The sequence below is a fragment of the Diabrotica virgifera genome, chromosome 7 (genome assembly GCF_917563875.1).
Source record: "Diabrotica virgifera virgifera chromosome 7, PGI_DIABVI_V3a".
Classification (NCBI taxonomy): Eukaryota; Metazoa; Arthropoda; class Insecta; order Coleoptera; family Chrysomelidae; genus Diabrotica; species Diabrotica virgifera.
This window is the reverse complement of record NC_065449.1, coordinates 220,846,926-220,872,149: the sequence shown is the minus strand read 5'-3', so window position 1 is coordinate 220,872,149 and position 25,224 is coordinate 220,846,926. Positions and strand designations below refer to the sequence as shown.

At 32.9% G+C, this 25,224-nt stretch overlaps 1 protein-coding gene across 1 annotated transcript in view; it reads right to left on the bottom strand.

The window, feature by feature from the left end:
• Nucleotides 1-24,794, bottom strand: part of LOC114336784 (microfibril-associated glycoprotein 4-like) — a 30,453-nt gene extending 5,659 nt beyond the window's left edge. The window contains exons 1-5 of the mRNA XM_028287160.2: nucleotides 24,626-24,794; nucleotides 21,490-21,625; nucleotides 20,400-20,618; nucleotides 16,966-17,187; nucleotides 6,025-6,255 (exon numbers count right to left, since the gene is read on the bottom strand). Of these exons, the coding sequence (XP_028142961.2) occupies nucleotides 6,025-6,255; nucleotides 16,966-17,187; nucleotides 20,400-20,618; nucleotides 21,490-21,625; nucleotides 24,626-24,691 (874 nt within the window). The 5' untranslated portion in view covers nucleotides 24,692-24,794. The remainder of the gene's footprint in view (nucleotides 1-6,024; nucleotides 6,256-16,965; nucleotides 17,188-20,399; nucleotides 20,619-21,489; nucleotides 21,626-24,625) is intronic.
• Between the last annotated feature and the right edge of the window lie 430 nt (nucleotides 24,795-25,224).

Below are 25,224 nucleotides of genomic sequence, written 5' to 3'. Positions count from 1 at the left end.
TCGAAATAGATTGAAAAAAAAAATATTGGGATGGCCGTTTAATGAACTCGGATTGACAGTTGCTAGATCAAATTTAGCGTCGTAACCACTACAACTACATAAACCATTTCGGGAATAATCGTTAATTTTATTATACTTTTGTAGCTTAATAACTTCTAAACGGCTTAACCGATTTTGATCACTAAACATGAATTTGAAACGTATTGACAAAAGTAGTATCTGATGCATCTAAGGTCAAGTAAGATAACTGAAGCTATTACAGGAATTATTGAGCTTGAATAACCGTTTTTCCATAGGAAATAGATTTGATCATACTTATGAAGCCTATAACTTAAAAATTTGAATTTTCCTGGATGAGATATACACCGTCAGATTCGTCTAGAGTCCTTCTACAAACACTCAGTTATTGGCGCAATTTGTAGGTTTAAATTTTGAGTAATTGTCGAAAAACCAAAATTTTCAAAGTTTAGTTTTTCAGTTTTTTGGCGATACTGAGCCGTATGTACGTCTGATCCTGACGGCTTAGACATAATTTGAAAGCTTTACTCAACACTATTGATTTGGTGTATTTGCGGTTCTCCTGCCTCTTCTTGAACCGAAGATATATACTCCCAAAAAAATTGCCGGTTTGTACCTACCGAGTCCTATAGGTGGCTTATGGGTGGTCAAAAGTCACAAACTGCACCGGTTATGAATCGGCCCTGACCCGCTCTTCAAACACAGAAAAAAAATTCAGATCGGTTTAACTTTTCCAGCCACATACATACATATTGTACATTAGGGTGGATCGAAAAATCGAAATTTCGAAAACTGTTTTGGAATAGTGCGCAACAGTTGCCAATTGGTATTACGAACCGAATCTTTATTTGCGATTTTTCAAAAAAATTTCATCTTCTGCCCTCTACCGGGGGTTGAAAAAATAAAAGAAATAAAAAATACGAACTTATGATTTTAATTGAAAAGTTAAGTAATAAGTACAGGGTATTATTATAAAAATGATATCCAATTGAAATATTTTTGAAATATGTCATATTTATTCTTCTACTCACTCCCTACCCTCCCCCTTAATTTTGATTATTTATTTGTAGTCTTTTTTGGACTCAAATTTTGGCATAATTTTAAACTTTGCGCGAATCAATTTTTGCCTTGATAAAATTGTCTCTTTTTTGTGACCCAATAACCGATGAAGATGCTTCAGTTACGAGCTTCACGATGCTCTCTACAGATTGGGTGTGACAGAAAAATGTAGCTATGTCAATGATTTTCTCAGGAGATCCGGAAATAATATTTTTTAAATCCTCTACTTTCAAACCTTGAAGCAATAAAGGGCAAGTTATTTTATTGTTTTGGTAACAATTCCAAGGTCGTGTAGCACTGCCGTTGCCACAGCTGCTGCAGATCTCTCCGATAGTCCATAGCGGTCACAGACTTTGGCCAAGGTAGGAAGTTTAAAATAATTTTGTGAGCACTGCTCAAATAATTTCTGTACTGATATTGGCATGCGAAGTGGAAGGCAATTCAGGATCTATTTCTGGATCAGTTTCTAGCTTTCGCTTTCTTGGTAGGTTATTGCAGCTTTCATGTTGAACGGATTGTTGTAGTTCTTTTCTTTGCATCTCTTTTTCCACTCTTCTTGCCTTATTTGTCAGCTTTAAGGTTTCTTTCAAATCGATATTTCCAATAATCATTTTTCTAGATCCTCTTTGATCTAGTAAAAACCCCTGTTCATTTTTTAGGTACCTTTCTTTCCTTGTCGCAGGAACATTGTTCAAAAATTTCGCATATCATTTTTCTTAATTTCTGGATACCTCAAAAGTTCTAAGTACTTATCGTGATGAGTTTTTACTAATTGTAAAATACGTTTTCTTGTTATGGTATGAATTGAAGCTTTCTACCTCACACTTAAAATTTTGTTAGACACTATGTTAGATATCTCAAAAACCGTTGGTTCCTTCCCTGAGTTTGGAGATTTTAAATTATACTTTGTCCATAGATAGAGGTAGTGCAAACACTCGTGACCACGGCGCAGTAGACGAAATTTCGCACTTCCATGCGAAACGCACTGTACTCAACGTGAAAATATCCGCCTTCGCGCAGCTCCATGGTCAGGAGTGTTTGCACTATCTCTAACACTGTAAACATGAGCTTTCTAAGGAAGTTCGTTACCTTTAAAATCTGCAGGATCACCAGCTAACGAACACTCAATGTATTGCCTAGTGTAACGTATCTTTGAACAACTCATAACTCATATTTTATGACACGATCGCCGAAAACCAAAAAACTGTTCAATTTTCACGACTAATTGCAAACTAATGTACGTGCGCCACATACCGACTTTACTGAAAGTCCAAAGTCGCAGCACCCCCGCACCCCGAAGATGGGACTAAACTACTAGACTAAACAAACCAGGACCGCCAGGACATGGCTTATGTTAAGAATGCCAATTTTTTTTTGTTTTTCAAAAGTGTATAGAGGGCAGAAGATGTAATTTTATCCAAAAGTCGTAATAATACTTTATAATTGTCGTTACTAAAGGTAAATTTGGCTGGGTATTCCATTTAATTTGTCAATTTTTTTTATTTTGTGATTATTACTACTCCAACATTTTTTTTTTCGTTTTTTAAAATGCCGGTAGAGGGCAGAAGATGTACTTTTATCAAAAAGTTGTAATATCACTTTTTTATTGTCGTTACTAAAGGTAACTTTTGGTGGGTATTCCATATCAATGTGTAATTTTTTTTAAAATTTTGCGATAATCGATCCACCCTACTGTACATACATTATATCCACAAACATTTTCCCTTCTTTAAATAGAAATTGAGTCATATTTCTGAGCTCGGTAACTTTTGAATGGTATAACCTATTTTCAAAATTAGGCATGCGTTGGAAAGATAATAATCAGTACTAAATATTATAAGCCGCAAAGGTCGAACTTAAATTTTCGAAGTTTTTGGGAGTTTTGGGGACGAGAACGAAAAACAGGCCCTAAATAGGAAGGGCCCTAAAATCCACACCCTTGGACCAAAATGGATGGTTGCTATATGAATGGGTGAGTCTTTTCCTGAAATTTAAGGTGGGGGTTGGTACAATTTTCAATTCCGTCAGATTTAGAAAATCGAAAATTTCGTGTATATATAGTGTCGCGTGTAGGGGGGTGTGGGTGTGGGCCACTGGCGAGAACTGCCGTTCTCTGGGAATAACAGACATTTCACTTCGTGCAGAAAGGACCGTAAATGCTCTTACGTAAGTTTCACCCTCATTAGGGATCGTCGGAGGGATATAAATGGCTACTTTTGAACGAACTGAAAAATAGTCAGTCTCCCAATGTTGAACTAGAACAAATAACTCCACAAGGATGCTGTAGCGACATCTGCTTAAAACAGTTTTAATTTCCGAGAAACAAAACCTATATTGGACCCAGTTCTCTGGTTACAGCTCGTCGTGATTTATATTACTTGCAAACCAAACGAAAGATGAATGAAACGAGACACGAGAAAGTCTAAAAATTGCACTTCACTGCCTGTATATCCATAATGGCAAAAAATTAAAACTTTTACACTTCCCCTTATCTTCTTTCGTTTATCGATCGTTTGGTTTGCAAGTAATACAAACCACGAGCAGCCGTAATCAGAGAACTGGTACCAATAGAGTTTTTATTTCTCCGAAAATAAAAAAAAAACGCTGGACGGAAGGGCCGCCCGAGAACTTTATCGTACCCATCTATTTTCATTATCGTACTAGATACTGGCATTCTATAAAAATAACAGTTACTCGTTATTTTGATATTTTAGAAACACCTTTTATACCTGAAAATATTTTATGGTTCTACGCATGATTATTTCCTGCATTTGACAAAATGTTCGATGCCATATTTCGGGGAGACACTATAGATTATTGCATAAATCAATAGAATATTAGTCATAATTTCATTTCAAATTATTTCATTTTTCTGAGAAATTAATAGTTTACAATATTTGCATTTTACTGCATGGATTTTAATGAAATTTTGGGAGTAGCCCAATCTCCTAATTCAAAGTCTATCCTATATATATATACTATATACTATGGCGCTTTTATCATGGGGGCGGTAACCACCACTTCTCGTGGATAGAACATTTTTTTTTCGAATTGCATGGAGCAAAAGGAAGAATTTTAAGAAATTTAAAAATGCGCTCTTTAATTTGTTTTTATTTTTTTCAAAAACCTTTCATTATAAACCCGTCAAACTTTTTGAAAGTAGAAATAACACTATATTAAGAGGTACCTATTGCAAAAGAAAAAAAAAACAATGCATTTAAATTCTGGTGGATGAGGGGTTAAATATATGTACTTCTCATTTTTCCTTAAAGTACATTAGTCATATAATTTTTTGCACCATATCCCGCTTATTTGAATGTTACTGACATTTAACGGTGCTCGTTTTAAAGGCCTTTTCAAACACTACAAAAGCATGAGCACTTCGAGCATGCACCAAAAAACAAACTCTTTTTACCTACCATATCTCTTTTTGTATTATATGTAAATAGAAAATTTACGAAGGAACGAATCTCTTTGTTATTTATAATCTAAAAAGAAAATTATATAGTGTTTTTAGTTTGATGCATAGTTTTTAAGGTGTTTACAAAAAACCGTCCGAAAACGTGTCATTTTTAAATGAAAATGGCCAATTTTCAACTACGCATAACTCAAAAAGTATTGAGTTCTCAAAAAAAAGTATAGATCAATTTTTACTTAAAAATAGGTTCTCTAGCCACTTCCATGCTTATTTTGACCAACAAATTTTCTACCCCCTTGAAGGGGTGGGAATTGCCCCAAGATAAAAGCTCCATAGTATATAGGGTAGATTTTGTTTCTTGAGCTATTCCCTACTTACTGTGAAGATATCAAGTACATCGATGTAGTAGGATGGAATTCGGAGCCAAATACTCTCATTGACTGCCCTATAATAATGCTCTGCTATATGATCGTGTGAGAGAGGACACACACAAGATTCTAGCAAAATTTATATTTTCTGTAACTTTTCGAGTTTTTCAGTTACAGCAACCAGTTTTATGTCATTGGAGAGGTCATTTTGAATTCTTTCAAAATGTGTAAAAATATACAGGGCATATCTAAAAGATTAAGATTGTTTTTTTATTTCCGTTTCAACCGGAAGCCATATTGTAGGCAAAATTTATTGTGATAATAGATAATAAAGTACGATATACGTTTGCCAAATTTCAAATTTTAGTTTCTATTACAGAGAAAGTTACGGGCACTCGAATATTTTTTTATAAAAAATTCATAACTCCCCTCCTATGAGGAGTTAAGAAATCTGACTAATGTTATTCAATTTACCGATAGGATATCAAAAATATATCAAAAAATAAACAAATTCCTTGGAGCCATTTTTGAGAAAATCTAGTTCAAATTTGTGTCAAATTTTGACCCCTAAATATAGGCAACCCATAACTTTTTCTGAGAAACAATATCTTGTTGTATCCCCATCTTTAGGCTATATAAATATTTTTTCAAATTAAATTTATCTTAAACAAGTTTTTAGATTGGTAGGGAAATGTGTCGGGTGGGCGGCCAGCCATGTTGGCCGCCATTTTGGATTTGGAAATGTCAAATTCCGTATTTCTATTTACCTATCGATGAGCTAACTTTAAGTTAAATTTCATTAGTTTCGGTAAAAATTTGCAAAAATGGGCCCCAAATAACCCCCTATTTGAGAGATTTTTTTCAAAAGCTTAGTTTGTCGACAAAATTCTCTTAAACTTACTCATACCGAATTTCATAGAAATCGGTCCAGTAGTTTTTGCTGGGCGGTGGCGACATACTTAAGCACGTACGTACGTACATACTTCCGACAGGTTTTTTTATTTGTTTTTTAGACTCAGGGGGACTCAAAACGTCGAAAAAAGTGAAATCTGAAAAATTTTTTTTTGCACGATCCTATAACTTTATCTATTATACTCATACTTCGTATGTAGTACGATAAAGTAAAATTGTAAAAATTATTAATCACAAAAACGCATTTACCATAAATTTGAGCACAATTCCCAGAGTATTTATCTTGATCCACATCCAATGTTGAAAACTTCATACCAATTTGATTGGCTAGACCATCCCCAGCATTTCCTGAGTATCCTGTAAGTTCTTTTAGTGGATAGCCGTCCATTTCGTTACCAATTGAGAACGTTGAATATTGTGCATGGCTAATATTTTTGTTCGTCTCTGTTACCTCTACAAGAAGTTCGTTTCTATCGAAGGCTACAAATTTAAATTTAACATATAATAAATGTTTTATTTAGAGTTAGTTAATATAGGTGCGTCAGCATTAACTGATAGTAGATTAATATACCGAACGTCCATGAAAATTGGGAACATTCCCTAGAAATCAAATGTATGATAGAGAAAGCAAGATCTGTAATAAGGTAAAAATAAAATAAAAAGCTGTGGCTAACGTATCTGCATCCAAGCCATCTTTTTACATGCAAGTGGGGTGCAAACCCCCTGGTCTCAAATTCAACAGCTGAAGCCTTATGTTTCTCAACAGGGGAATATACTTGTCCTATCTGGGGTAGATCTAGATACGCCCAACCAGCCACCATGGCGTTAAATGAAACATGTAGACTAACTACCGGTTGTATGAAGCCTACCCCTCTAACCCTACTAAACCAGGCAGCTGGATTCGCATCACCAGACAACCGCAGATGCGCCTCAAAATATGTGGAGAAGTTCATGCACTTTCGATGAAAGGTATTGTCGAAGCGAAGATCGGTGGAATATGCGCATTTTATCAATGAAATTCGATATTTTTAAGATATTCCAGAAGCCGCTACAGATAATATGTTTTAACGACCTATTAATCATTCAGAATTACCCAACGGATATTAGTACAGTTAAAATAATTAAGACGATAACCAGACAACATTGATTTAATGAGTAAAATTTAGTTTTTTTTTACTTTAATGACAAAAAAAGCAAGCCCATTAGCAGAACCCAATTAAAAATTATTTTGCACATCATATTTGAAACATTATTTGGTTGAAAAATCTCATTTTGTTGGCAAAAAAAATATATTAATTTGTTTGGACTAAATTACATTTGTGCTTATCTTAAAAAGGATATGTTACTATCAACATTCGCACAGTGTTGCCAAACTGAATTTTGTTATTTTGGGTGTAAATTTTTTCCACGGATCTCCGAGGGTACTATACCAATTATACGGGTTTGACGAACCGCCAGGAATCAGCCGACTTAAATCAAGGAAAAGGTTTAACTATAATAAAGGTTTAACACTAATAAAATGAACCTGGACTTTGCAACCAGGCGGACGCTCAACCGCATACGCACAGGCTCGCTATTCTCGACATCACTCCAGTGGCGGCTCGTACCACTTTAAGAAGGTAGTGCCAGAACTCGGACAGCCGCCAAAATTGTTAGTGACGGATTCACGATATTGTTAAAAAAGGTATACTGACAACAAAAACTAAAAAAAAATGCGCGGATACTTTTATTTTATGTATCTTAAGTTTATTGATCTGAGGTGCCAAGCAATTGTCCAACATTGATCAAAAGAGTTCCGTAAATTAATTAATAATAAAAACCTCTTAACCTACTACCAGCATTTACTGCTGATAATGATGGTGCTTGAAAATTGTTATTACGATTTAGTCTCTATTTACCAATTTATAAAAATAATAGTATTTCATTATTCACACACATGCAAAAATGTTTGTAATGTCACTTTTAAAGTTTACGATATATGAAGTTCATTCTTCTATTTTTTCGTTGCAAAGCTTTCAATGACTTTATAATTAAAATTATCAATACAATTTACAAAATGCTTTTCTGCAGATAGCATACCTAAAGCACTATGTTTTAACATCGAAAAACAGCGTTCTGCTTAAGATGTTGATATAGGAATGGTAACTAAAATACTTAAAAGTTTAATAGTTTCTTCAAATGTGCTTTTTAAACCTTCCCTCTACAATAAAACCGATAGCGAAACAGCCCCAGAGGTAATACTTAATTCGTCTCGCTAATACAGTACCTACTTCTAATTCAGTTTTAAACCGAGTTTGCTTAAAAATTAAAATTGTCTCCATGTTTCATTAAGAAATGATTCGAAAAACTGATGCTTATAAGCAGAAAACTTCTCCGACATAAATAAATTAGTAGCAACTAAATGTTCGGAGAAGGTAGACCTTTGAAAGATCTGGTACTTTGAATAATATGAACCTTTAAGTCGTTATCTAATTCGGTATTAAAATTGACCAGTACCTTAAATATGCCTCTATTTTCTGAATTTTCTTTTTCGTCGTGACCTCTTAAAGCTAACTCGAAAGCTCCACAACACCTTATAACATTTGTAAACCATCTAGCGAAAAACCACCAAAAAAATTTTTTAAGATACTAATCTTCATTGTCAGTTAATAAATTAAACTTAAGAAATAATCAAAATATTATCAAAATACCCGGGATCATGATGCACTAAAAGTTTAATTATAAATACAAAAACGTTTTAACAGAAAATATACATAATAAAAGCGACAAACCAGCACGTAAAGAAACTCAAAATAAATAGACCTTACATCATACCCTCGTGCCTGGCACAGAGATTCTAATTTTAAGGTATACTAATAGTCCAATGTAGCTCTTTCTCTGTCACTTACATAGAATGCTCGTAAAATCTTTCTCTCTTTACTCGTGCCGGTACTGACTTCGGCGCGAAGGAGATTCTCCTGTCGAATACTCTCCGCTGTCGGCAGGGATTGTATTGCGCCCATAGTTGCCATATTTTATATAATTTATGAAGATCAAAAGAAATACACACAAAAAAATTAACAGGAATTAAAAAGTTTTGAAGATAAAAAAGATGTTTCTGTATAGTTAGCAAGGTAGTGCCATGGCTCTATGGCACTACCTCACGGGCCGCCACTGCATCACTCGCAATTAGCGCGTATACGTAAGTTGTAAAGGATTGATTTGCGAACATTTCCTAAAAACGGTATTCTTGACCACCGTTCGCAGAAACATGCGACATGCATGCGACCGTTCGCATTGTTCACGTCTAAATACATTTAGCAACACTGTAAATATCTAAAAATTCACTGCTGTCTGCTGTAGGAATTCGAAATAGAGAAGGTTAATAGGGTTCATTAGGGTTCGATTATTTATTTATCGTTTTTGTTAAACATGGTTACACGACGTTACAGTCTAATATTGTTTATATTTCGAGGGTTTAGTATCAAACAACGTTAACTACAAAAACATAAAGTCTCAGAAAATGCGAAAAACTGTTTTGAAACGTAATATCAGCCAACAAATTTGTGATTACGGAGGCAAAATACATTACAATAGATATCTGTAAATTTATATAGTATTATACGGTATTATCATGGTTTCTTTGACATATTGTAAAACTTATTACAGGTTATTGATATTCTACAGAGAAAAAATAGACTATTTTTCTAATAATGACCCGATAACGCTTTTTGATATTACCGGTATATATTTTTTGTAACCGTTAACGTCGCACCTGATAATAATAGTTTTACTACAGGGTTAGTACTGCTGGGTGAAAATGTAAAAATGTAATTTCCCTAAAATGTGGCGAACATTTTCCTGATATTTCCCCTTTTTTTCAGGATATCCAGTTTGACTTTAACTTAAATTCGATGATATTTTCAAAATTTTCAGGATATCAAATGCAGCACTAACCCTGTATTATTAAGAATGTTAATCATCATCATCAGCCTCTCTCAATCCACCGCTGGACATAGGCCTCCCCTGTTTGTCTACAAAGTGTTCTATCTTGTGCTTGCTGTACAAAGTTTTTTGTTGTCCTTCGTAAGTCATCTTGCCATCGTGTTGGTGGTCTTCCTCTGCTACATTTATCGGCTCTTGGTCTCCATTCAACTAGTTTACGAGTCCATCTTTCGCCCTTCATTCTGGCAACGTGTCCAGCCCATTTCCATTTTAAGTTACAGCTTCTTTCAATGACGTCTGTGACTTTGGTCTTAGCTCGTAGATCTTCGTTTCTAATCCTGTCTCGCAGAGTGGCCCCTAACATTGATCGCTCCATTCTTCTCTGCGCTACTCTTAGTTTTTGTGTGTTTTTCTTTGTGAGCGATAATGTTTCTGCGCCATAGGTCATCACCGGTAGCACGCATTGGTCGAAAATTTTTTATGAAAAAATATCTAAATACTTATACCATCTTTAAACGCCTTCATCTTCTGAAACATTTTCATTATGATCATCACCCCTTCCTTAAAGATTCTAGTAAAAGAAGTGATATTGTTCTTTAATTTTTACTCACAGAGTTCTACTAAACCTTTTAACTTTTTATTATTAATCGTTAACGGTTTGTCATATTTTCTTCTTGGCACAAGTTTGTTAATTGAAAATGTTCGAAGTTGCCTTCTCTGTATTTTAAATTTCGTAAAGCTGTCCGATTTAAAATTATATTTGAAATAACTGGGTGCAGTGTCTTCTTTTATAATATGTATATTGTAGCCAAACTATGTTCAACCATTTGACAACATTTCCTTCAATGTCAGTTTTTTTATTTTTAATCATTTGCATTTGAAGTTCTTGATATATTTCAACTACTTCGTATTTTGATTTATTTAAAGCCTTTTATTCACTGTGCATATACCATCTCGATGGATCATAAATTTCCATTTACTCGCGTTTTCGATGTGGACATGGACCATATCACATTCTATTTGGGAATGTCCGGACTCTAAAAATAACTGGTCGATTTTTGAAATATTTAGTGTTTCAACAGCAAACAGAAATATTGCGGAAACAATAATTGAATTTCCATTTTGGCTCGAACAAGTTTCAGACATAAAAGCAAAGTCTTTCCCAGTAACTTCACTTTTCATTGTATTTGTAAGGCAAGAGGCTACCTCAGAAGATCCACGACCCGCTAATGCTTCGTATTCTGTCATACAAAGTTTTGTGTTCCGACTGGACATTTTTCTGTTAAACACTGACAAAATCAAAATATTAAATAATTACGACAAATATATACGTAACCGGCAATAAGAAAATAACATCTATGTTTTCTTTCAACTTCAGCAAAACTAAAAAATGTAATGAGTAATCAGATTATTGTAGTCATGTTATCATGTAATGAGTAATCAGATGGTAGAATCGAACAATATCGAAAATGAACAAAAATGTATTTAGCTATTCAGTATCACAATGACGTTTTTCAAACAAATACGAATTATAATAATAACGCTGTCTACAATTACAGCTTAAAATATTAGTGTCAATAAACGTTAACAGTCGATAACTGTTTTTGATGTATCACGAAATTCACTGTGAAATAACGTTATCACCTCTTAGATGTTTTTGATATGAACATTTTTTTTCACAATTGGTAGTTAACGTTTTATGTGTTTTGTAATCTGCTTTAGATAGAGATACAGGTTTTTGTTACTAAATGAAGTCGAAAACGGTGAACCCCATTATAGATATATCTCAATTTCACAAAAAATGTAGATAACGTTGTTTGACACTAAACCCTCGATTTGTATTTTGAAAATGGAAATTCCATTAGAAAAACAAACAACCAATACCAGACGAGAAAAAAAATTATTGCTGGAATTTATGAAAAAAATCCTAATTTGCTAAGTGCAAAATTTTCAAATGCCTTTACTCAAAAGAATTTCTCTTCTTAAAAATGACTTTAACTTTACCTGGAAAATTAAAAAATGTATTAGATATTAATGAATGATAAAAATTATATAATAACTTATCGCACCAACTATTATTCTACATAAAAGTCACAGCAACAATTAAATATATTATACAATTTCCAAATTCCGTTTAAAAATGAGATGTGGTCATATCGTAGAATGCTCAGAATATCTTGGGTTCAACGCGTTTCAAACAGAGAAGTCTTAAACAGACTAGGTCAAGGTGAAGGTGACTTAATGAAGATGATGAAAAAGATAAAACTTGAATATCTGGGGCATATAATGAGAGGTAGCAGATACAGGATGCTGCAGTTAATACTCAATGGAAAGATCGACGGAAAAAGAGGAATTGGTCGAAAGAAATATTCATGGCTCCGAAACCTTCGTCCATGGACTGGCTTATCAGCAGATCAATTGTTACATTCCGCACAAGATCGAGAACGATATCGGCAAATTGTTATGGAAGCTACCCACGCCTAAAAATTTGGGCACGGTACTTAAAGAAGAAGAAGTTTAAAAATAAACATAAAACATTTACAATCTTCACTTGCGAAGACGATGCGAATGATTATAAGCACTCGTAGCGAGTTTGGAACGTTCGCAATGTTGCGAGTGCTCAAGAATACGGAAAACTCTATTTCGTTCGCATCGTTCAATCTTGCGAATGACATTTGTACTTACGAGTGGTCAAGAATAGCGCCCCAGGTGTCGCCCCTGTAAAACAGAACCTTATTAAATGGGGCATCAAGACAGATAACGACGCACTTTGTGAATAAGAGGAAATACAGAACGTGGAGCACCTGAGAGTATGCAGACTTTGAACCTCACAGTACACTTTCTATGATTTATGGCTCGCAAATACAAAGGATGTAGACGTAGCCTGATACTGGGCAGAAAAACTAGTCGGATCCAGCCTCAAAAAGCAAAGTAAGTTTCAGACACACACAACATCTGTATTTCAAGAAATCGCCAAGCTATTCAAATGTCATGATTTATTAATGCCAGCACAAATCAGGTTACAATTATGTTATATCTTCCGTGTGCTGCTGTATGATGTTGAGCCTCGGACTCTCACAGACGCTACCTTCAAGAAGATTGAGTCCTTCGAAATGTGGGTTCAATTTCGAAACATATAGAGAGGAAGTTTGATGGAAAAAATTCAAATTTGTGAATTTAAAAAATGGGTTAGTAGAGAATTTTAATCATATTTATATTTTAGTGTCCTAATAAAAAAAATGTAACATACATTTTCAATGTTTAAGTTTCTAATTCATAACTTTTCAAAAATTATTTTTAAGAGAGATTATATTATTATATGAAATAAAAAAATATGAAAAAAAATTTACACGTCAACTGCGAAAATTATAGAGCAATATGTTTATCATCGGTATGTTTTAAAATATACACGAAAATAGTAGAGAAGAGGCTAAGACGAGAGGTAGAAAAAGAACTGGGAGAAGAACAAGCAGCGTTTAGACCAGAAAGACAGACAAACGATAACATTTACATCATTAGAAATATAATAGAAAGAAGTATTGACTCGGGGGGAAAGCTCATTCTAGCATTCATAGATCTAAGGGCAGCATTCGACTCTATAGAAAGACAAATTATATGGAAATGCTTGCAGAACATGAAAGTACCAAGTACACTGATAAAAATAATTGAAAATATATACGGAGTAGTAAAAGGACGTGTACAGATAGCAGGAGAAAGATCTGAAGAATTCAATTGGGAAAGAGGTATCAAGCAAGGAGACAGTCTTAGTCCGCTACTATTCATAATAGTCATGAATGAATTGACTAGAAATACTGGAGAAAGAACGAACCAAATACGGACAACAATAGGATACCAAAGATTACAGCCAATAAAAATAGAAGTCCTATTGTATGCGGATGACATAGTCCTTATAGCAGATTCCGTGACAAAAATTCAAAAACTCATAAATATATGGACAGAAGAAATAGAGAAATTAAAAATGGAAATAAACATCGAGAAAAGTAAAATAATGGTCATCGGCGATAAGGAAGAAAATGAAGTACAGTGGAACCCCGATAAGTCGGCCCCCGATAACCCGGAAGTCCGGCTAACCCGGACCGATTTTCATCAGATAAACATTTTGATTTTCAATATTTTGTATTTTTCAATTTAATTGTGGCTTATTTCCAATCAAAATAGTTAATTATCAGACAAACCTTTCAACAATAAAAATGTATGTAATATAATATTTGAGAGATAATGTGTATGTGTGTAATTTGAACTGTACGATATTAAAAATGACTCATAGCACACGCCGCAGAAACAACAGCCACCTGTCTGTAGCATCTATTCCTTTTTATTTCAAACTGTCAGCATTGTTTAGGAAAGAATATTTAAAAAATTCTTTTATAAACAATGGTCTTTAGTATTGTGTGTCTTGTATTGTTCGCTTCCATTTGCTTACGTTTGGGTTTGGTGTTTTTTTAGTAATTTTAATGAGTAGGTACTGTGCATATTTATAAAATATATTTCATGTTATTTCAATTCTAACGGAGTTTATCTGTAAGTATACCGTATTTTATTAATTTTTACCATATTCTCCGGCTATCTCGGATTTTCGATAACACGGATCGGTCGCGGTCCCGATTAATCCAAGTTATCGAGGTTCCACTGGAAATAGTTACAGCATATGATTATCTTGGAAGTATAATTACCAATGGTGGGAAAATAGACCTCGAAATAACAAACAGAACTAAAAAATCAAACAAACTGTACTACGCACTAGCGCCAATTCTGAGGAAAAAAGAATTGTCCCACGAAACAAAAATTAAAATATATAATACGATTGTGATACCGACGATACTGTATACGAGCGAAAATTGGACTTTACAGAAAAAGCACAATAGTAGGATAAATGCAATTGAGATGAGACATTTACGTGCTATAGCCAGAAAGACCAAATTGGATAGAATAAAAAATGAGACAATAAGAGGGATAACTAAACAGGAACCAATAATGAATAAAATAATAAAGAGGCAATTAAACTGGTATGGACATCTGATGAGAATGAAACCTAGTAGACTAGGAATGAAAATTCACGAAACAAGGAATATTACAAAAAAGAAAAAAGGCAGGCCGAAGAAAAAATGGATACAGCAAATAGTAGAAGCAGGAAAAATTAAACAGAAAACGCTAGAAGAAATGAAACTAATAGCACAGGACCGAAAAGAATGGAAGAGATGGGTGAATATGTAGCTAAATTAAACCCAAATCCGACACCTGAAAAGGTATAAGGAAGGAGAGAAAGAAAGAAAGAAAGAAAGAAAAAAAATTTTTTAAGAAACGCTTTTCTTTAGTTGCGAGTGACTAAAATTAAAAATATTATAAAAAAATCAACTAAAAAGCAAAAAATAAAAAAAAAATTGAAAAATCTAACACATTCGTCAAAGAAAAGCGTGGGACGAAAACCGTTTATTCGATGAAGACGCGCCACTCTTTTCTTTGACGAACGTGTTAGATTTTTTCATTTTTTTTTATATTTTGCTCTTCGGTTGATTTTTTTATAATATTTTTAATTTTAGTCACTCGTAACTAAAGAAAAGCGTTTCTTAAAAAAATTCTTTTTTCATATTTTTTATTTTTTACTTTTTAGTCTTACACTTTTAAAACATTAAAATATATCGTCATGTTTATTAAAATATGTATAAAACATATAACCTCGACACCGTAAGGTACAAGAGGACGGCTTAAGTAAGTAAGCAAGTAAAACATATAAGAATAGCCTTTATTCCCCAACATTTTCCCATTTACAGAGGAATACAAAGAATAAGAAGTTATAACAGCACTGCATGCTTAATACAAATAATAGAACTTAAAATCTAAGGTTGCGCAACTTAAAGTAGAACAATAAAACAAAAAGAAAAAGAATAAAATATAAAATATATGCTTATATGTGGTTACTGATTAGAAATTACAAATAAGTATTGCATTTGTTTTTCAATTCCGAGACACTACAACAAAAAATGTCACAAACAGATGAAAGTTTGTTTGCATTAGCACACATCATATTAATCGGCGCTTTTAACATTAGATTTGTTTGAGCTCTTTTGCACAGAAACGTCTCATTTTGTCTTGATGCAGGCCTCGGAACAAAAAAATCTAATTGATTTAGTAACACTGCACAGTCTATCCCACCGTTTAATAACTTATGTAGAAACAATACTGATGCCTGGTTTCTACGTTTTTCTAGAGAGACAAAGATAAATCTTTCTAATAAATTAAAATAATTGCAACCCCTAGCAGGCTAAACGCCTTCAACTTTAAAACTAAGAAATTTTAAGAATTTCTATTGCACCCTCTCAACAGCTGTTGTATATTGAGCATAAATAGGATTCCATATTAGAGATCCATATTCCAATTTTGTTCTCACTAAACTAAAAAATAGACACGACAGCGCAGTTACATCAGTAAAATTCCAACAATTTCTAAATATAAATCCATATGTGCGGTAAGCTTGACTGACAATGAGGTTAATATGAACGTTAAATGTTAAATGAATATCAAAATGAACCCCTAAATCTCTAATTGTTTCACTTCTCTCCAAAATTGTATTATCAATGACATACGAAAAAAATATTGTATTTGTTTTACGACTAAATGTTAAGACTTTGCATTTAGCTATGTTTAAATAAAGTCTATTGCTAACATATTATGATGTACTAACATGAAAAGTAGTCGGAATGGGCAAAAAATTTAAAACTTTATTGTTTATTTATGAAGCATAACGTAAACAATTAACGCAAAAAGTGAAATTATGTATGGTTCATATCCTTATTTACAATACGTAAAAGTTTCAAGTTTTTACATCGTCAAAAACAAGAGAATTAAGCATTTTTCATTAAAATCGTTTTTTTTTATTTAAACAGTTAATAAACATAAAAAAATTTTTTGGTTGACTATTCGTGTACTGTTCCCGCAAATGCATATGTGTGCAAATTTTCATTCATTTGCATTGGAGAAAAGGCAGTCAAATTAATGTCTAAAAATTTGACGCAAACTATTGAACTAAATAAAAGCGTTTAAAAAAAGATCATAATATGATCTTTTTTTTTAATCCGAAAGAATCCGAAGTAGTTAGGTGATGGTGTGTATATATGAAAAAGTATCCTAGAACATAATAGTTATCCATATATACCAGACAACATCTTATGAGGTATGAGTTACTAGTACATGATCCTACAAAGCATTGATAGAGTTTGATATGGACCTATATAAAAGATACGTTACCTGTCATGTGATAAATATTTTCAAGTCCTATCCAAAATTCAGAATTGAGATCACCAAAGCCAATCTTGTAATCTCTCCAAGGAAGATAAAAATCTTGAGATCCGTCAAATCTCTTTTGAATATGAGTCCAGCCACCTCCTTTAGTTTCCATATCGCACAAAACAGCAAACGGCTTGTTACTTGTTCTAGGTTTGATTAGGTAGACACCAGACTTATTGTTTCCTAAATATTAATGTTTATGTATAGTAATAAATCTCTATAAATACACTACATTTCAAATCACTAATTCAAGTAAAAAAAACACACCGAACAAATAAAGGGAAAAATAAGATCGGCTTGGGCATCATTCTAGACAAGGCGAAATCGGCGGGTTTGAAGGGAAAAATATTCCCATGAGATTTTTTTGCATAATCACATTCGTGAGACATCCCAGAATAAGGTTCAAGAAGTCGCCTACGTGAAAAGTGGGCCAATTTTTTTTAACAATTTTTTTTTAATCAAATTGCAAGAATCAATATTTTTGGCCCGAAAAATTTTTTCTTTAATTTTTTGGACCATTCTGGACAAAAAAGGTCTCCTATAATTTTTCTCTAAAGTTAATCGTTTTCGACTTATAAGCAATTTAAAATTGAAAAAAACGAAAAATGGCGATTTTCAAGGCTTAATAACTCGGTTAAAAGTTATTATTATGAAAGTCAATATATGACTAAATCAAAGTTTAAAGCTCCCCCTACAAGATCCTGAAGAAATTTTTGTCATTATTTTATTACTAAGCTGTTATTTTTAAGAAATAATAATAAACGCCATGGACGTGTGCGGAGGCTGTAAATGTTGAGTGCGAGAGAGAAGCCATTCCAGCAGTCCAATTGTGCATCTTACTCGCACTCACATTTACAGCCGAGTCAATACGATTTAACCGCTCATTGTTATTAATTAAAAATAACAGCTTAGTAGTAAATTGATGACACAGAATTCTTTAGGATCATGTAGCGGCGACGTTAAACTTTGATTTAGTCACTTTCTGACTTTCATAATAATAATTTTTAACCGAGTTATTAAGTCTTAAAAATGGTCATTTTCGCGTTTTTCAAATTTTAAATTGCTTATAACTCGAAAAAAATCAACTTTAGAGAAAAATTATACGAGACCTTTTTTGTCCAGAATGGTCCAAAAAATCTAAAAAAAAATTAGTCCGAGCCAAAAACATTGATTTTTGGAATTTGATTAAAAAAAATTGTTAAAAAAAAATTGGCCCACTTTTCACTTGGGCGACTTCTTGAACCTTATTTTGGGATGTCTCACGAATGTGATTATGCAGAAATATCCCATGGGAATATTTTTCCCAACGAACCCGCCGTTTCCGCCTTGTCTATTCGGGAAAGTGTGTTATATTCTAAAGGACAGAAGAAAACCCCAATACCTGAATTACTCCATCAATGTCTTCAATCAATGTATACTCCCGGTCATCAGACCTGGATGTTTACAAAGGGAAAATATGGAAAAAATAGCGAAGACAGAAAGATCCATGGAAAGACAAATGCTGAACATTAAACTAACAAACAGGAAAAGAAACGAAGGCATATGTAACAAAACAAAAGTAAGAGATGTCTCAACACCAGTAGGAAAGCTTAAATAGAAGTTCGCTGGACATACCCTAAGTGAGAAGGATGAAGGATGGATTAAGATGATCATAAATTGGAGAACATGGAACCACAAATGAAAAAGGGGAAGGCCACAAATACGATGGTCAGATAACATGAAGAAACACACCTGGTCGAAATAGATGCAAAGTGCTCAAGATAGAGGAGCATGGAATAAGGAAGAGGAGGACTATGTGCAAGAATATAACTTGTTCTGAAACTTGTTTTCTAAGTTAGATACTATTATTTTTGTGGGATTAAGCCACAATTGATTGTAATAAAAAATTACAAATCCAGTTTGATGTTTTTACTAAAAAGGTTTAGAAAATTACTACTTTTAAAAAATTACTGTTTTCACGTACAACCCAATTTTTTTTTTATTAATCAGGATAATTTTAAGTCGAAGGTTATTCGGAAAAAAAGCAAATTTTAGAATATTGAAAGCAATATAGCATGAAAAAACAACAATGCCTGGTTGCACTAAGAGATATTAAGCTTGAGACGTACCTTACGATAAATAAAAATGTAAATGCTGATGCTGGTGCCACACTAGCGTCTAATGCCGTTAATTATAGCATTATTTAATATATTTTTTAATGCAAATAATGCGATAACTGACGGTATTAGATGCTAGTGTGGCCCCGTTATTAAAGTATAAGTTGGGCTTAGCTAAGCTTTAGCTTAAGATCTGTTGGTGCAACCAGGCATTAATACGAGATAAAAGCTTAAGTCAAGTAGTTTTAAAATAAGCGTTAATTTTAAATATCCATAAACAAATTGATATAACGTTACATTTCATTGCTCGTTGCATAATATACTAATGTGCTACGTTTAATTCTCAATATTAGGAGTGTAGGCGCAAAATTTCGGCCAATGCTTTTTATTTCAGAATGCTAATTCAGCCAATGCATTAATTTTTTTGAATCCTAAGAAAACTAATAAATATTTTTTAACAGTTTAAACACAGATACAGTTTAAAGATTACATATTTCCGAGGGTCGAAAGTCCCTTAGAATAAACAAAAGTTTCTTATGAATGAAATATTTTAAGTTGAATATTACACTCAATTCTCTCCCCTTTTTCACCCCTGTAACTTCTTACAGGGTTAAACATACATAATTACCTGTAAATTAAAATAAACATTATGGAAGTTTTCAGGGACCATCGGCCGTCGGTAATAATGTAATCTTTCATTCTGAGTTTAAATTTTTCCAAAATATTTTTTAGTTCTTTCAGGAATCGAAAAAAATGAACACATTTAAAAAGCATTGGCCAAAAATTTTGAGCCTATGCTCTTAAATAAAAACAAATAATAATAAACAGCTCATAACAGTGATGGGAGCGCTAATAACCGGCAAAATAACGTAAAAGATGGAAAACATATTAAGTTGTGAGATAAAAAGAGATGAAATTTATAGAGGTGGGATATTTAGCGATATAAACCTATAAATTTAGGTACATTATATTGATTGTTTCCAACTTTTAGACGTATCAGAGGAGTATGTCAACTAAAACTGTCACTGTCACAGTGGTAGTTGCCAAGCTCTCCCGATACGTCTTAAGGTGGGAAACAATCAATATAATGTTAATATATAGATTCTTACCGGTAGATTTTCCACCTCTTCTAGTTTCATTTCTTTTCATCTCACAACTTAATATTATGTTTTACAACCTTTGCGTTATTTTGCCGGTTATTAGCGCATCATTGTATACTCTTATGCCAAAGTTGCTATAATGACGTATTAAGGCAATAATAAAGAATTATTTTAAATAGGACACAAACATTTTCCTCACCAGTTTCAAGTATTTCTCTGCAACTTCTTGGATAATAATTATTTTCTGAATTTTTTGCAACTGGATTCAAACGACAAATCGGTAGTTGGCTTCTACCTACCAAATATTTACATTGGTCAAACACACTTGAAATAGGTTTTTCGTATTCTTGAATCGCATTTTGCTTATCTATCCCAAATGACAACTTTAAGGGAACTTGAAAATAGTCTTCTCTGGTTTCTAAAACAACTTTATTAGTACTTTTGTGGAAAGTAATGAAAAATTTTCGGAAATACGACGAATCAAAAAATTTAGAATAATTTTGCTTCAGTCTTACAGATAACTAAACTTTCAGTATGATTTATTAAATTAATACTTTAACTTTACAAAAATCGTAACGAAAGAAACTATTTGCAGGACAATTTTTTTTATTTTTGGAAGGACTTTTTTTACTTTTGGAACTATTTTGAGTATCTACGTAGGCTGCCTTAGCAATACTGTAACAAAATAATTATTGACCTACCCTCGTATACCAGCTCCCGTCTCCGCACAGACAGAACACTATCGATGTTTCGAGATACGCCGATGCAGCGCCGATGACGTGCAAGCGGTCGAGTCACATGGACATAGCTGGAGATATATAGATATTTCTGGAATATCTGTATCGCATATATAAATAGGACATATTTGTAAATAGAGTTAGTCTTAAGCTAAAGTTTGTAAAGTAAACTTGTATAAATAAAAAATAAAGTCGTATATAAATTACGAACCGCTGGTTTTATTGTAATTAGAAGTAATTACACTAATCACGCTACAATACGATCAACTTGTTTTCATGAAACTGCGCCTGGCATAGGAAATTTGGAAAAAACGGAATAGTGACGCCGAAAAATGTTTACTTATGAGTTGTTGCTTCCAAGTCAAGTGAGAGGATGAATTGGTCTACAAATTATTTATTTAAGCATGGTTTAAAGAATTTAGAAAACTATTTTTAGGGTTGCCTGATTAATTGCATTTTTATTAAAAACTTTTAGATTCGTTTTTTAAAATACTCTAATGATTATCCAATAAAAAAAATAATATGCTTGTTAAAAGACAGACAAAAACTTACCTGAACCGATGTTGTCAGTTTGAGGATAAAGAAATCTTCCTATATCATTACTCAAAGAGCTGGTTCTACTCGGACTTTCCAACTTAACGTCCATTAGTTTTGTGAATTTTATATCGACAGGGACAGCAGCCGATAACTACGAAAAAACGAATGATTCTCTGAAGTAACTAAAATCCTTAATTAAATATCCGAATATGGATATTCAATCAACGCTAAAATGTAATAGGTAAAATTTTTGGCATATACAGGGTGTTTCTCGACAAACTTACACTATCTATATGTCAAAAACTAGTAACAGGATATTTATGAAAATTGGTTTATGGGAATTAAAAGTTATGATCAGCTTATAGAAAACATTTTGACCGACAGCGGGTCCGAATACATAAGAATATTTGATCCTATACCAAACAGCCCAAGCCCCTAGCTTAAACGGTAATCACATATTTTATTGTTCAAAAACCTACACACCTTGGTGTACCAAGTTAGAAAAGATTATTATGCATATTTAAAAGAAAAAATCTTGTGTAACATATAAAAAGAAAACGGAATTTAGAAAGAAAGCAAAGTACCAATCAAAAAAGTGCCAGTACGAAAAAGAACAAGAGGAACACAGAGCTGGAGATGCATAGAGCAAATAAAATATGATATATATAATAACTTTAAAAATAAAAAATTTGAGAGATAAGCACAAAAGAGATCAGACTGACGAAGTATCCTGGAAGAAGCCAAAAACCAAAAATGGTTGTCGAGCCAGTGATGATGATCATAGTCGGCACAAGCCGAAATTCAATAAGAAATGAAGACCTATGTAATAAGCCAAACGTTTACCTTTTAAAGTTCAAGTTTGGTGATTATAACGATACATTGAGACAAAATCTCTATAGGGTAGTAAACCAAAGGCTGCTACAAAATGTTCAATTACAATTTAAAAGCTAGACACATCTAGAAAGACATAAAAAATATGTTTTTACACGTTTTTACAACTTTGTTCTACGGGTCTGAGGTCTGGACATTGAAGCAATCTAAAATTAAGAAATTGGAAGCATTTGAGCGTTGGTGTTATTGAATAATGCTACGAATATCATGGGTGGACAAGATTAACAATATTGAAGTCGTTGATAGGGTTAATAAGAAGGAAAATTATAAATAATTAGTAGGCGAAAGTATTAACATTTCGGTCACATAGTAAGAGGCCTTCATTATAGTCTCCTGCGTTTGATTATAAAGGGCAAAATAAAAGGTAAAAGAGATGTAGGAAGAAGACGAACGGCCTGGGAAATCTAAGGGAATGGTTTAGTATGAGCTCTAACCAACTTTTTAGGGCTGAATAAGTCAAATAAGTTGACATGTAATAAGAATGAAACCAGAAAGAATGCCCAGGAAAATTCTGGAAATGGGAAATACGACAAAAAGGGGAAGAGGGCGTCCCCGAAAGAATTGGAGGAATCAAATAGAGGACATAGGAAATGCACGAGGGAAAACGAAAGAAGAAATGAAACGCCTAGCCAAAAACAGAATAAAGTGGAAAAATGGGTGAAAGAAACAACCGACCATAATCCGACGCCGTAATAGGCATAAGGAAAAAAGACAAAAAGAAGAAGAAGAAGTCAAATAATAATACGATAAAAGGTGGAACTTTAGGAAGAAGAATACTCTTGTGTAAAGGCAGAACTAGAAAAGCCTAATTATAATAGTGAAATGGCAGAATATATTTGTTTCTTACAAAATCCAAGAAATATTGAAAAAAATCTAGAACTGGTAAATCTGTAATAGCTTGAAACTGCGAACCGTTGCTTAATAATACCGATCGAACAATAAACCGATCCTTGAAACGGTTAGTAGGCTTTCGTTCTTTTGGATTGCTCATTACTATGTGGGGTTATATAAGAGATTTTTTAGACTGCAGCTAGAAACAGTCCAGAAAGCCAATAATGTTATTTAAATTCTAAAATCAAGAGGAGGAGACATGTATTTCAAAAACAGAACAACGATAATGTAATGGGTTTTAATATATTGGAGATATAAAATAAAAAATTTCAAATATAAATTTAAAAAATACTTTTTCCGAAAATCGGTCAGGAATTTGGACATTTTTGACAACATTTTTGAAAGAAACGTTCGATATTTCCTTATTCTTAGCCGTTGCCTCAAAACGAAAAATAACTGTACGGAAATATTATTTCCTTACTGTAATCAATAGTATATTGTACACCAAGAGAGAAAAAAGACATATTTCTCACCAGCGCAGAAGTGTGTTGGCACGAGCCGAGGAACGAGGCGAGTCGCAAATAAAGCGAGAGAGAAATATGTCATTTTCTCTCGTGTTGTACAATGTACTTTTCTATGGACGCGTTTTTGTCACGAGTTCAAACTTCAAAATGAAATAATTTAGGTGCTTTTAGGTATATTATAATATGCCTAAATTGAAACATAATACATATATACACATAGGTATTTAATATTCTTAATATTTGTATACTTTAATTATTTAAAATTATAATTCACAGTTGAACAGTCTTAAAAGGTAATTTTTAATAAGTTTTGACAAGTTTGAACACATTTTGTTTGACAAAAATAATTGTGTTTGTATTGTGCATGTTACCATGGAAATGGCGATCATATGTATGTAAACCGGCGGTGAACCCATGAGAAAAAATATTTCTCACTGCAATGGCCGACTTTCTCACTGCTTGAGAAATTGTTCATTTTGAATATATGTAAGTAGTGAGAGAAGTTGCACATTGTATAGCATTCATAGAAAAATATTTTTCCGCGAAATTTGACAATTCAATATTTTTGTTTCTATAGTTACAGAACCTGTATTTGGTGGCATCAAGATTAATCACGAATAGAGTCAAAATAATAATATGCCTATTTGAAAATTTTAACATGTTTATTTTAAGATAATTTAAACGTTCGATTTTTTGAAAAATACTATGTATACCTTGTAGGAAAACCCACATTCCCGGACTCTGTATTGCCTTGTCTCGGCTTGCGCCTTGATGGCAATCTTTACATCGTCCGGGAATGTTAAGATTTTCCTATTAGATACACAATGTACTATTATTGCATCGTTCATATCAGTAATAATGTTGTAAACAATAGTTATAGGTTTAAAGAAAATAAACTAACTTACTTTTTCTGACACAACATAATATTCACTCAAGCAAACACATAAGAGAAGAACTAAAGACGACATCATTGTGAGTTACTAAACAAAAATCATATTATTTGGCTATTTATAATTTTGATTACACAGGAAAAGAATATCACAATTTAACATTCCAATCTATTTAACACCCACTAACACCAGATTTTTAGGGTTTTGTTATCTTTTATGCGAAAATTTTTATGAGGATAACATGAATTTTTTTATTATCAACAGCGCTGGCTTGCTGAACTCCGAGATAGGAGCATTCTTTAGATAATTAATAAATATAATTTTTTATTTAAAAATTGTTGGTAGATATAAATTATTATAAATGATGACTTTATTCATTAATTTAAACGAATGATAATTATTAAGTACGCGCGTTAAGTATGGCAACGTTAAAATATCTGTGACATCCTGTATGATATAATATGTATTAACAAAATGTTGGTTATGTAGATTGAATAAAGCGGCGATTTAAAATTTTATATTTTCTGAGATACGAAATACAATTTCTGAAATATACGGATATGAGTGTTTTTAAATGGGACCCCTCGTATATTTTACAATCTTATGTAACAGTT